This window comes from Oncorhynchus mykiss, chromosome 6 (assembly GCF_013265735.2).
Source record: "Oncorhynchus mykiss isolate Arlee chromosome 6, USDA_OmykA_1.1, whole genome shotgun sequence".
NCBI classification, from domain to species: domain Eukaryota; kingdom Metazoa; phylum Chordata; class Actinopteri; order Salmoniformes; family Salmonidae; genus Oncorhynchus; species Oncorhynchus mykiss.
In genome coordinates, this window is record NC_048570.1 from 51037281 (window position 1) to 51049925 (window position 12645).

The following is a 12645-nucleotide window of genomic DNA, read 5'->3' on the forward strand; positions in this document are numbered from 1 at the left end:
AAAAGGTCTGAATTTGTCAAATTTGTTTTGAAAATGCGCTGTTAAGGGAAAACGTTTGTTGATGTGTCGCTGATTGAACCATATAATGTGGCGATTGGTTGAAATTGTGAGCCCTCTTTTTGTACTCCAGTGATGGGTCAGTTTTATGAGATAATATTGCGATGATTTGACTGTTTTGTGCGGACATAGTGCAGCGATTGGTCAAATTTGCAAGCACTTGCATAATATACAGGGAATTGTTGATTTAGAAAATCCTGGAGGGACTGACCAAGACACATTGTAGCTTTTCAAATGAGCATAAACAGTAGACGTTAATTACTTTGGTGCGTGTTAGGCCTGTTTATGGTTGTTTGGAGCTGGTTTCCTGAACCCAGGATAAGTCAACTGGACTAAAAGTGGACTTCAAGACATGAATAGGCTTAATCTGAGTATTTCTGTTTTACAACATTACCTGTGAAGCACTGTGCCTATATACTCATTATAGTCTAAAGATTACCTCTGAGAATGAGAGGGCTGTTTTGAGCACTGGTGATCAGGGATGGTGGAAAGGAGTTACTGTCCTCGGAGTCTTTACCAAGCATGTTGACAGACACCACTACATCCTTCATACCCGCGTCCTTCTTCTCATGGGATGACAGGAGCTCATCTGGAGAAGGGGCAATCAGACAAATCTCAGAGCACTTTATCTAGTCCTTAGGCTTGCGTCTGAAATGGAACTCTATTCCCTATATAGTGCACTACATAGACCTCTGGTCAAAAGAAGTAATAATAACAGAAGGAAATCTCAGCGCTTTATAAGTGCACTACAGGGAATAGGGTGCCATTTCGGATGCACCCTTACTACTGTGAAAAAATCCATAGAATAGCTAGAAAGGGGGTGTGCTCAATCCATCTGAAGCTATCCACTGAAGCTTCCTTCTGAAGTTATGTCTGTACTACTAAGGAATATTAAACTTGATTGTGAGGAATGAGTGTGTTGAATGAGTGCTCCTGGGAAAATGAAGAATACAGCATGACACAATACTGTACCTGGGTCTTGAATATGGGAGATATCAAGACCCTCTTGTAGTCTGATGATGACAACACCATGCTGCAAGTCAAAGGCATCACTGAAACACAACCGTACAGCTTGTTACTAACACTGAAGAGGGAATTTAGTATAAGAATAGATGGCCAAAGTGATTTCAATCACAGGAAAGCATGTGATGTAGGGTGAAATTGCCTCTATATGCTGATCTTGGGTTTAGCATTTTCCCGTCTAATGGTTAAGGTCAGGATTGGGAAGGGGAAGCTGATCCTAGATCTGTACCTAGGGGAAACTTCACCCTAGAGCAAACCATGTAGTCAGTCAAACTAGATACACTTACTGGATGATGTTGATATACATTTCCACATCTTTCATCTCGCCATCACTCCAGTTGTTCTTAAAGCCCATCACAAGTGTGTTGGGCTTCAAACGCCCCAAACCTGTGGCCTTGAAGATGAAAAATGTTTACATCAACATATTAATATTGGAAGGCCATTACCCGACTCTTTCAATAAAAATCCCTTGAACAACATGCACAAAGTGTAGTCATAACTACCTCTTTATGCGGCAGATAGCCTAGTGGTTAGAGCATTGGACCAGTAACTGAAAGGTTGCAAGATCAAATCCCTGAGCTGACAAGGTAAAAATCTGTCGTTCTGCCCCTGAACAAGGCAGATTAACCCACTGTTCCTAGGCCGTCATTGTAAATAAGAATTTGTTCTTAACTGACTTGCCTGGTTAAATAAAAAAAATAAAAAAACAAGGTTAGATGGTGATTGGCACATTGAAAAAGATCATGATAGACAAGAGCCTGGGAACCAGTTCATTTGTGCCATCATGCCACTCCTTTCCACTCCTGGTCATGAAAAAGACGTGATAGCATAAACAGATCTGGGACCAGGCTAGGCAGACACCATACTGAGGATATACCACATATTATAGCAGTGCACTGCAGAACAATCACCTGTAAAAGGTACTGAGCTCCATGTCTCAGGTCTTCAGCAAACACAGGGGTGTAGAAGGCCTTGATGCGATTCTTCAGCAGCCAGCGCTGGTAGCGGGCATGATCAAGAGACATCTCCTTGAAGTTTGGCCGACGGGACACCTTAGGATAATGAAACAATCAAAGCTGTTACTCCTAAAAATATAAGTAAGCTGTAAACTATATGTAAGATGTATACTGTGTATGTACAGAGATGCTTTGTAGTTGATAAGGCTTAGCGGCTAGGCTTGTAATGATACGTACCGTGCGGACGTGGCCACACACCATAAGGCCTACGTTCTTAGTGAATGCGTTTACCAGATGGAGTAAAGCAGGCCGGGCATTGGGGTATCCAGTCATCACCAGACACTGGGGTCTATCCCGTATGAAAAAAATAAATAAATAATCGATTTACGTTTTTCAGGATACATGTGACATTTTTAAATTGGCCAAATAATGTATTCTTTTAAAAAATGTATTTACTAGATTTTAATACATTCCAACAAATATTAAGTATTGTACTTACAGTAAAATCTATATATACGTATGTGTGTAAAATTGAAATCACAATATCTGTTAAATGGATCAGAAAATGCTTTTAAAAATACATTCTGGAATGCATTAATGTATTTTAGATTTTTTTTTTTTACATATATATTAGGTAAATATATTAAAACATTTATTTGGAAATGTTTTGTGAAATATATTCCAACAAGCACTTAAAAATTATTTGTACATTTTTTTTAAATTAAAATGTATGGCAAATATACAAAATGTGCCAAATCATATTGTAACAAAATGCAATGGAACATTAGTAGGCGCAGTGTACAAACTTAACCTTTAAATCACAGAACGCAACATGACACAATAAAACCACCTAAAGCCTAAGCCCTGTCTACTAAGCTATATGGAACTGTTTTAAGAAGGTCATACCAAGGATCATTTAGCTCTTTGATTTGGAATTTTAAGACTGATTGAAGAATAAAAAAATATTTAAAAAAATTGTTTGATGAAAAACAATTGTGGGCCTTACTGCTATTAGTCCATACAAAAGCACTGAATAACAAATTCACTACAACAGTCCCCCCCAAAAATCTAAAGGAAATTTGTTCTGAAGTGAGACAGGGATGTTGCTAGGCCTGTTCATTAGCCCCCCTAAATAAATCAATATATCAGTCAATATATTTTCTCTGTGATTTTTTTTCTTCCGACAACCGTTCCATCACATCTTAAACTTCATATCGGGCGGGCACTAGGACCTGGGGGAGGCTGCTGCTGCAGAGGCTGCTGCACACGCTTGTGACTGTTAGACCTACCTGTAGCTAACATTTTGGAAAAGGCTCTGACACAACGAATTCATGCAGATAGGCTACGATGTGAATGTGTGGTAAGTTAGAACAGAGAGAGAGAGAGTATTCACTACTATAGACTTTGGTCATAATCAAAGCTTTGTTAACCAATACGTTTCATTTTTTATTTTTATTTCACCTTTATTTTACCAGGTGGGCCTGTTGAGAACAAGTTCTCATTTACAACTGCGACATGGCCAAGATAAAGCAAAGCAGTGCGACAAAAACAACAACACAAAGTTACACATGGGATAAACAAACGTACAGTCAATAACACAATAGAAAAATCTATATACAGTAAGATTAGGGAGGTAAGGCAATAAATAGGCCATAGTGGAAATAATGACAATTTAGCATTAACACTGAAGTGATAGCTGTGCAGATGATGATGTGCAAGTAGAGATACTGGGGTGCAAAATAGCAAAAAAATAATAACAATATGGGGATGAGGTAGTTGGGTGGGCTATTTACAGATGGGCTGTATACAGGTACAGTGATCGGTAATCTGCTCTGACAGCTGATGCTTAAAGTTAATGAGGGAGATATGATATGTCTACAGCTTGAGTGATTTTTGCAATTTGTTCCAGTCATTGGCAGCAGAGAACTAAAAGGAAAGGTGGCCAAATGAGGTGTTGACTTTGGGGATGACCAGTGAAATATACCTGCTGGAGCGTGTGCTAAGGGTGGGTGTTGCTATGGTGACCAGTGTGCTGAGATAAGGCGGGGCTTTACCTAGCAAAGACTTATAGATGACCTGGAGCCAGTGGGTTTGGCGACGAATATGTAGCAAAGGCCAGCCAACGAGAGCATAGAGGTCGCAGTGGTGGGTAGTATATGGGGCTTTGGTGAAACGAATGGCACTGTGATAGACTACATCTAATTTCCTGAGTAGAGTGTTGGAGGCGATTCTATAGGATACTAGATAATAGTTTTACGAGGGTATGTTTGGCAGCATGAGTGAAGGAGGCTTTGTTGCGAAATTTAATTTTGGATTGGAGATGCTTAATGTGAGTCTGGAAGGAGCGTTTACAGTCTAACCAGACACCTAGGTATTTGTAGTTGTCCACATATTCTAAGTCAGAACGTGCAGAGTAGTGATGCTAGTCGGGCGGGTGGGTGCGGGCAGCGATCGGTTGAAGAGCATGCATTTGGTTTTACTTGCATTTAAGAGCAGTTGTAGGCCACAGAAGGAGTGTTGTATGCCATTGAAGCTCGTCTGGAGTGTTGTTAACACAGTGTCCAAAAAAGGGCCAGAAGTACACAGAATGGTGTCGTCTGCGTAGAGGTTGATCAGAGAATCACCAGCAGCAAGAGCGACATCATTGATATATACAGAGAAAAGATTCGGCCCGAGAATTGAACCCTGTGTCACCCCCATAGAGACTGCCAGAGGTCAGGACAACAGGCACTCTGATTTCACACACTGAACTCTATCTCAGAAATAGTGAACCAGGCAAGGCAGTCATTTGAGAAACCAAGATTATTTAGTCTGCCGATAAGAATGTGATGATTGACAGAGTTGAAAGCCTTGGCGAGGTCAATGAAGACGGCTGCAAGGTACTGTCTTTTATCGATGGTGGTTATGATATCGTTTAGGATCTTGAGTGTGGCTGAGGTGCACCCATGACCAGCTCGGAAACCAGATTGCATAGCGGAGAAGGTATGGTGGGATTCAAAGTGGTCGGTAATCGGTTTGTTAACTTGGCTTTCGAAGACTTTAGAAAGACAGGGCAGGATGGATATAGGTCTGTAACAGTTTGGGTCTGGAGTGTCTCCCCCTTTGAAGATGGGCAGCTTTCCAATCTTTAGGGATCTCAGACGATACGAAAGAGAGATTGAACAGGCTAGTAATAGGGGTTGCAATAACTGCGGCAGATAATTTTAGAAAGAGAGGGTCCATATTGTCTAGCTTAACTGATTTTGCAGCTCTTTCAGAACATCAGCTATCTGGATTTGGGTGAAGGAGAAGCGGGGGGAGAGGGGGGCATTGGCAAGTTGCTGCGGGGAGTGCAGAGCTGTTGCCTGGGGTAGGGGTAGCCAGGTGGAAAGCATGGCCAGCCGTAGATAAATGCTTCTTAAAATTCTCGATTATTGTAGATTTATCAGCGGTGACAGTGTTTCCTAGCCTCAGTGTTGTGTGCAGCTGGGAGGAGGTGCTCTTATTCTCCATGGACTTTACAGTGTTCCAAAACTTTTGGGGATTAGTGCTACAGGATGCAAATTTCTGTTTGAAAAAGCTAGCCTTTGCTTTCCTGACTGTGTATATTGGTTCCTGACTTCCCTGAAAAGATGCTGATGCAGTACGCCACAGGATGTTTTTATGCTGGTCATGGGTAGTCAAGTCTGAGTGAACCAAGGACTATATCTGTTCTTAGTTCTACATTTTTTGAATGTGACATGCTTATTTAAGATGGTGAGGAAAGCACTTTTAAAGAACAACCAGGCATCCTCTACAGATGAGATGAGGTCAATATCCTTCCAGCATACCCGGATCAGGTCGATTAGAAAGGCCTGCTAGCTGAAGTGTTTTAGGGAGGGTTTGACAGTGATGAGGGGTGGTCGTTTGACCGCGGACCCATTACGGACGCAGGCTATGGGGCAGTGATCCCTGAGATCCTGGTTGAAGACAGCAGAGGTGTATTTAGAGGGCAAGTTGGTCAGGATGATAACTATGAGGGTGCCTATGTTTACGGATTTAGTGAGGCTGCCTGTAAGTTACAGTGTAATAGACGTTGCGAGATGGCTAACGTTAATGTTTACGGTGTCTTTTAAATTCGACATAAGTCATGTGGCGATGATATCTAATTAACATTGTATTTAACGTAGTTTTGCTATCTGTGCCAGGCTATAAATGAGACAGATGACGAAACATCATGCACATATATTTTCATACTCAATTGCTTTCATTCAGTAGGCCATTGCAAAACAATTATCAGTGGGTCATGCGTAGAAAAGGGGACATAGTGTTGATCACAATGTCATTGTATTATCCTCAATTTCTCAACTGTAGGCTAGCTAACGACTAACGTTAGATGGATATACGGATATTCTTCAAGAGATGCAGTGCCAGCAGCTCTGTCGAAGGCCAATCCGGTGAGAAATGAAGATTTTCCCAGTTCAAACAAACAAATTCAAACTGAAACTGATTATCACATATTAAGCCTTGAGTTGGATTTGTGTGACCTACTTCTAATAGGTTGCCGCCGCTACAATATATTTAGTCAGAATGCATTTGTATTGTACATGTCACATCCTAATTTAAAGGACTACAAAAATTCTACACGTTAATGTTAATTTTCTTTTGTGAATCTTGCATTCAATTGCACACAACAAGCTTCCATTCCCCCGTCACAATGGGATTCATGGCTGATTTAACTCATAATTACCAGTTGTGTAGGGCCATTCAGGTGTATTTTTCCCAAATGTGGTAAATTAGTTACCGCTTGGTTATGCACGCACCATAACACCTCTAACCGTCCACTGTATAATACCACTCATTGGAAGCACAATACCAACATATACACTTTCACATATTGTGGAGTATTGTACAATGTATTGTTTTTGTTTAAATTGATAAAAACTGAAATAAAAGAGTAATTTAAGATAATGGTAAAGACTAATTTAAGATCCCGAATTTGCATTTTAGATGATAATGAATGGACAGGGCGACCTGATCCTAGATCAGTACTCTTGCTCTGAGACACTTGGTATAAATGGGCCCTGATGTTGAACATTGAATGTTGTTGCTGAAGTACACAACGTCAAGGTGCAGGATTCATTCCATAGTACGTGGGTATTTTTTTAGTAGTGTGCAGTATGATGTGTAACAGTTACGCTGATGCTCCTCTAAAAGGACCTGCTGCTGTGCTACCTGAAGTTTTTGACGTGGTCCTCTACACCAGTGAGAAGGAGGCAGTGTGTCAGGGCATGGTTATAGATCAAGGCTTGAGTGGAGGAGCCCCAGTTAACATCTGTGTGGGAATAAAATGAAAAAAGAATGAAGAAAAAATAAAACAATAGATTAGAGACAAATATTGAACAGAAGTGTAACAACAGCCGACATCAACACTAGAATATAGTGAAAATACATGTAGTATTATAATATGTGTGTATGATAAAGACACAGTGTTCTTACAGCAAAGAGAAAATACAGCCCATAGTTTTCTGTCCCAGATTACATTCAAATACTATGTGAGAAGAGGACCATTTACCTGGTTTCTTATAGCTGACATATACATAGAGAGCCAAGACAATGATATTGGTCATAAGGGCGGCCCACCAGTTTACAACAAACATGACAGCACAACAAAGTACGGCTCCAGCCAGCGAGACCCACTTATTGAAATATTTGAAGCTTGGCCGCCATCCTATTTAGAAGGGAGAGAGTACAATGTACAGTAGAACAAAACATTAACAATAAATTCATATTGACAAAACACAGGCTGGGAATATATATGTAGTGACATCAGTGTGTAAAAACAACAGAGTTAGAACGTCATTTAACCCTTTACACTCGTGGGAATTGGCCTATAGGGACAGGGCTGAATTGAAATGTTTCTTACGGAAGAAATATAACAGCATTTGCATAACCATGGTAGCCATTGAAAGGGAAAAGTTTGGAGATAATGGGAAAATTATTAGACCAAAGGTGGAGACAGTTCACCTGACACAATGATGAATCCAAACATTACACTGTTGAATTTATGTGCATTTTACATTTATTGTACTTTTCACCGCGTTTGTTGATAGCGAAATCTGAAAATACTCTGGATACATGATAAGAATATTCCTGGAAAGACAAAAAATTACAAAGGTTTGAGTGAGAGGACTAACTAGTGTCGCCAAGTGGCCAAACACCTCTCCAAAGTGTGCACAATTCTTAAGTAATTTTAATGCACTTTTATGACTCAAAGAAGAGTCTTCAACTATAAGGTGCCTTTTGAACACTCCTAGCTGTGCCGTTGAGTATCTAAAGCAAGCACGCTTGTAGTTTTTTTGTTTGGAACACAACCCGGCATCCCCACCATCACACAATTACTGTTGTTGTTTACACAATCCAAAAACGGTCCATTATAAATCGCAATCTGGGTCAGTTGGGAATCATTTGAAAGCTTGTTCTATTGCCAACATGTAAGTTATAAAATACGATATTACAGTGTTAAGCTTACATAAAGCAATTCAGGGAAACAGATAATCATTTTGGTGCGCATAGAAAAGAGTCATGATTGCATTCAGGTGTGTGTGCCGTGGCGAACTTGAGTTTTATGATATGGAAATGTGAAGTGCACATTTGGAATCAAGGGTGTTTAGCAAAATACATAGTCCACTTAATTTGCAGCATTTCCCTCACTCAGACAACAAAAACATTTTTTAAAGTTGCCCAATTAGCAGGAGAGATGGGGGAAACTTCTTGTCGCACTGGGTGCTCAAATTCAGAAGGGCTGTCAGTCAAAACCCATCCAGTGCTGGGAAGAGAAGAGCCAAGCCTACTGGGCACACCACATAATTTCAACGTGGATATAATTGGGTAATATTTGGTTGAGATGTTGATCAATATAATTACAACCTACAGTTGAAGTCAGAAGTTTACATACACTTAGGTTGGAGTCATTATAACTTGTTTTTCAACCACTCCACAAATTTCTTGTTAACAAACTATAGTTTTGGTAAGTCGGGTAGAACATCTACCAACAATTGTTTACAGACAGATTATTTCACTTATAATTCACTGTATCACAATTCCAGTGGGTCAGAAGTATACATACACTAAGTTGACTGGGCCTTTAAACAGCTTGGAAAATTCAAGAAAATTATGTCATGGCTTTAGAAGCTTCTGATAGGCTAATTGACTTAATTTGAATCAAATGGAGGTATACCTGTGGATGTATTTAAAGGCCTACCTTCAAACTCAGTGACTCTTTGCTTGACATCATGAGAAAATCAAAAGAAATCTACAAAAAATTGTAGACCTCCACAAGTCTGGTTCAACCTTGGGAGCAATTGTCAAACGCCTGAAGGTACCACATTCATCTGTGCAAACAATAGCACGCAAGTATAAACACCATGGGACCATGCAGCAGTCATACCGCTCAGGAAGGATACGCGTTCTGTCTCCTAGAGATGAACGTACTTTGGTGCGAAAACTGCAAATCAATCTCAGAACAACAGCAAGGTGAAGATGCTGGAGGAAACAGGTACAAAAGTATCTATATCCACAGTAAAATGAGTCCTATATCGACATAACCTGAAAGGCTGCTCAGCAAGGAAGAAACCACTGCTCCAAAACCGCCATAAAAAAGCCAGACTATGGTTTGCAACTGCACATGGGGACAAAGATCGTACTTTTTGGAGAAATGTCCTCTGGTCTGATGAAACAAAAATAGAACTGTTTGGCCAGAATGACCATTGTTATGTTTGGAGGAAAAAGAGGGATGCTTGCAAGCCGAAGAACACCATCCCAACTGTGAAGCACGGGGGTGGCAGCATCATGTTGTGGGGGTGCCTTGCTACAGGAGGGACTGGTGCACTTCACAAAATAGATGGCTTCATGAGGCAGGTAAATTATGTGGATATAGTGAAGCAACATCTCAAGACATCAGTCAGGAAGTTAAAGCTTGATCACAAATGGGTCTTCCAAATGGACCATGACCCCAAGCAAACTTCCAAAGTTGTGGCAAAATGGCTTAAGGACAACAATGTCAAGTTATTGGAGTGGTCATCACAAAGCCCTGACCTCAATCCTATAGAAGATTTGTTGGCAGAACTGAAAAAAGCGTGTGCGACCATGGAGGCCTACAAACCTGACTCGGTTACACCAGCTTTATCAGGAGGAATGGGCCAAAATTCACCCAACTTATTGTGTGACGCTTGTGGAAGGCTACCCGAAACGTTTGACCCAAGTTAAACAATTTAAAGGTAATGCTGCCAAATACTAATTGAGTGCATGTAAACTTCTGACCCACTGGGAATGTGATGAAAGAAATAAAAGCTGAAATAAATCATTCTCTCTACTATTATTCTGACATTTCACATTCTTAAAATAAAGTGGTGATCCTAACTGACCTAAGACAGGGAATTTCTACTAGGATGAAATGTCAGGAATTGTGAAAAACTGAGTTTAAATATATTTGGCTAAGTTGTATGTAAACGTCCAACTTCAACTGTAAGCCTAAAGGTCGAGACAATAAGTAGACAAAGTGACAGAATAAATTCAACCAAACCTCTGTCCATTGAAGTCCACAAAGCATATTACATGGAACAAACAGTTACATGACCTACAGAATGGTCAAGCAAGTTAATGTTTCCGACATTTTCGTACCACTTAACAACTATTGATTTAGAACCACGGAGAGTTACCGCAAGTCGCAAAGAAAACAGGAGCTGCCTCCACTATTCCAGCACCATCAACTTCAACATTTCAACATCATCAAATCACCTTTAGTGTAATACAGTGACAACTAAAAGATACCAAAAACAATTTAGTCCAGTCAAAGTAAGCAAAATATGATGTGGTTGTCCATGTATCTGATTTCTGTGCGTGTGTGCGTGCATGTTCGTACAAGTAGAAAAACCATGTTGACTCACCCTACTTGCAGAGAAACGCCAATGCCATCCTCCTCTCTTTCATGTTGACGCCATGGTCTATCACTCTATCATACAATACACGCTTTTATTTTTTGCTGTCTTAGGCTACCCGGCTAAAATGCTTGCTCGCTAGCCTAACTTCCTTTCATGGGCAACGTTAGTTAGTTATCATTAGCCTTCTACATCTAGCTACATATTGAACTCCCATTCTCTCCGGCCAGGGGCACAATGTATGAATTACTGGTTGGATCAGAATCGCTATTATAATCATTGGCCAGTATGGAGAATTAAGTAAAACCAAGTAAGTCCAAATCCATATCTCCATCCATGGCTAATTTAGGAAAGGGACAATTTTAGCTAGCTAGCAACCGGAAGACAACAACACGAGATGAAACAATTTAAGTTATTTCTGTCAATGACGCATGCTCTCAATGCGATTTGATAGGAGTGAGGCCAAGTCCAAACTGTCTTCCCGTAACACTTTTTTTGGTGCGCCAGGACCATTCACAGTTGAGCTCACTCAGTTTAGCTCAACGCTGATTGGCTATTCTTTAAATAAACAATTTATCAAGGGAGGCCAAATGCTCACTGGATTCCCTTGCATTCAATGCTTCGGGCGGCAACAATGTCATACTGTTTTGGAATAGACAGCATCAGATAGATGGCCTACACATACAGAGACAAGAGGGGTGCTGTTGCTTTCTCCGGTGAGATACATTCAGCTACTTGCTAATTGAAAGGAAATGATGAAACACAGAGAGAGGAAAGCTAAATAATTGTATGTTTTTTTCATGGTCATTTTGGGGAGAGGCCTGGGTTCCCTTGGCATCCATGAATACATGCCACTCGTTATCACTGTGCTTTTAACCATCTAAAAGCACAACCAAATTCCAATGGAAAAACAATGTTAGATTTTTGGTTTAGTTGTCACCAAATGTCCATCACTGCGCTTTCAACCATATATAAGCACAGCAAAGTTCAAATGGGAAGATAATGTCAGATATTTTGTTTATTTATAACCAAATCACCTGGATTGCAGTTGAGGTGACATTAAAAGTACATGGTGCAAGGTCAATTCTGTTTGAGATTACTCACAGATTATTACAGCAATTGTGTAGATATTCACAAACCTGACACAACCTTTGCATGCTATCTTGAACATGCACACTGTATATGATTACATAAGAAGAAATGTATAGTTACAGTAACATCTAAACTTCAAAATAGCAAGATGGCGCCCGCAGACATGGCAGCTCGGCTTCTAGCTCCTTAGCAACTTTGCAGTATTTAGTTTCTTTTGTGTGTTATTTCTTACACTATTATCCCAGAACGTTTTTTGTGTTATTAAATACAGCTGGAAATTGGTTTTGGATATCAGATCGTTGGTAACTCACCAGCACTACGACCAGGAATACGACATTCCCGAATTGGATCCTTTGTTCCAACCCCCCAGGGCAATTGGACATATCCTAGAGGCTCCTCCAAGAATCCACCGGCGGAGAAGAGGTATTCGGAGTAGCATTCTAGTCCGACTCAGGAGGCAGGCACACCATCCACCACTTCCGAGTATATTACTTGCTAATGTTCAGTCTCTAGACAATAAAGTAGACGAGCTCAGGGCGAGGATCTCCTTCCAAAGAGACATCAGGGACTGTAACATACTCTGTTTCACAGAATCATGGCTCTCTCCGGATATACTATCC

At 40.4% G+C, this 12645-nt stretch overlaps 1 protein-coding gene across 1 annotated transcript in view; it reads right to left on the reverse strand.

The window, feature by feature from the left end:
- LOC110526133 (solute carrier family 12 member 2) overlaps window positions 1-12645 on the reverse strand; it is a 43821-nt gene that overhangs the window by 5838 nt on the left and 25338 nt on the right. Inside the window, exons 14-20 of the mRNA XM_021606767.2 lie at window positions 7570-7725; window positions 7230-7329; window positions 2274-2385; window positions 1992-2132; window positions 1368-1474; window positions 1030-1109; window positions 497-646 (exon numbers count right to left, since the gene is read on the reverse strand). Of these exons, the coding sequence (XP_021462442.2) occupies window positions 497-646; window positions 1030-1109; window positions 1368-1474; window positions 1992-2132; window positions 2274-2385; window positions 7230-7329; window positions 7570-7725 (846 nt within the window). The remainder of the gene's footprint in view (window positions 1-496; window positions 647-1029; window positions 1110-1367; window positions 1475-1991; window positions 2133-2273; window positions 2386-7229; window positions 7330-7569; window positions 7726-12645) is intronic.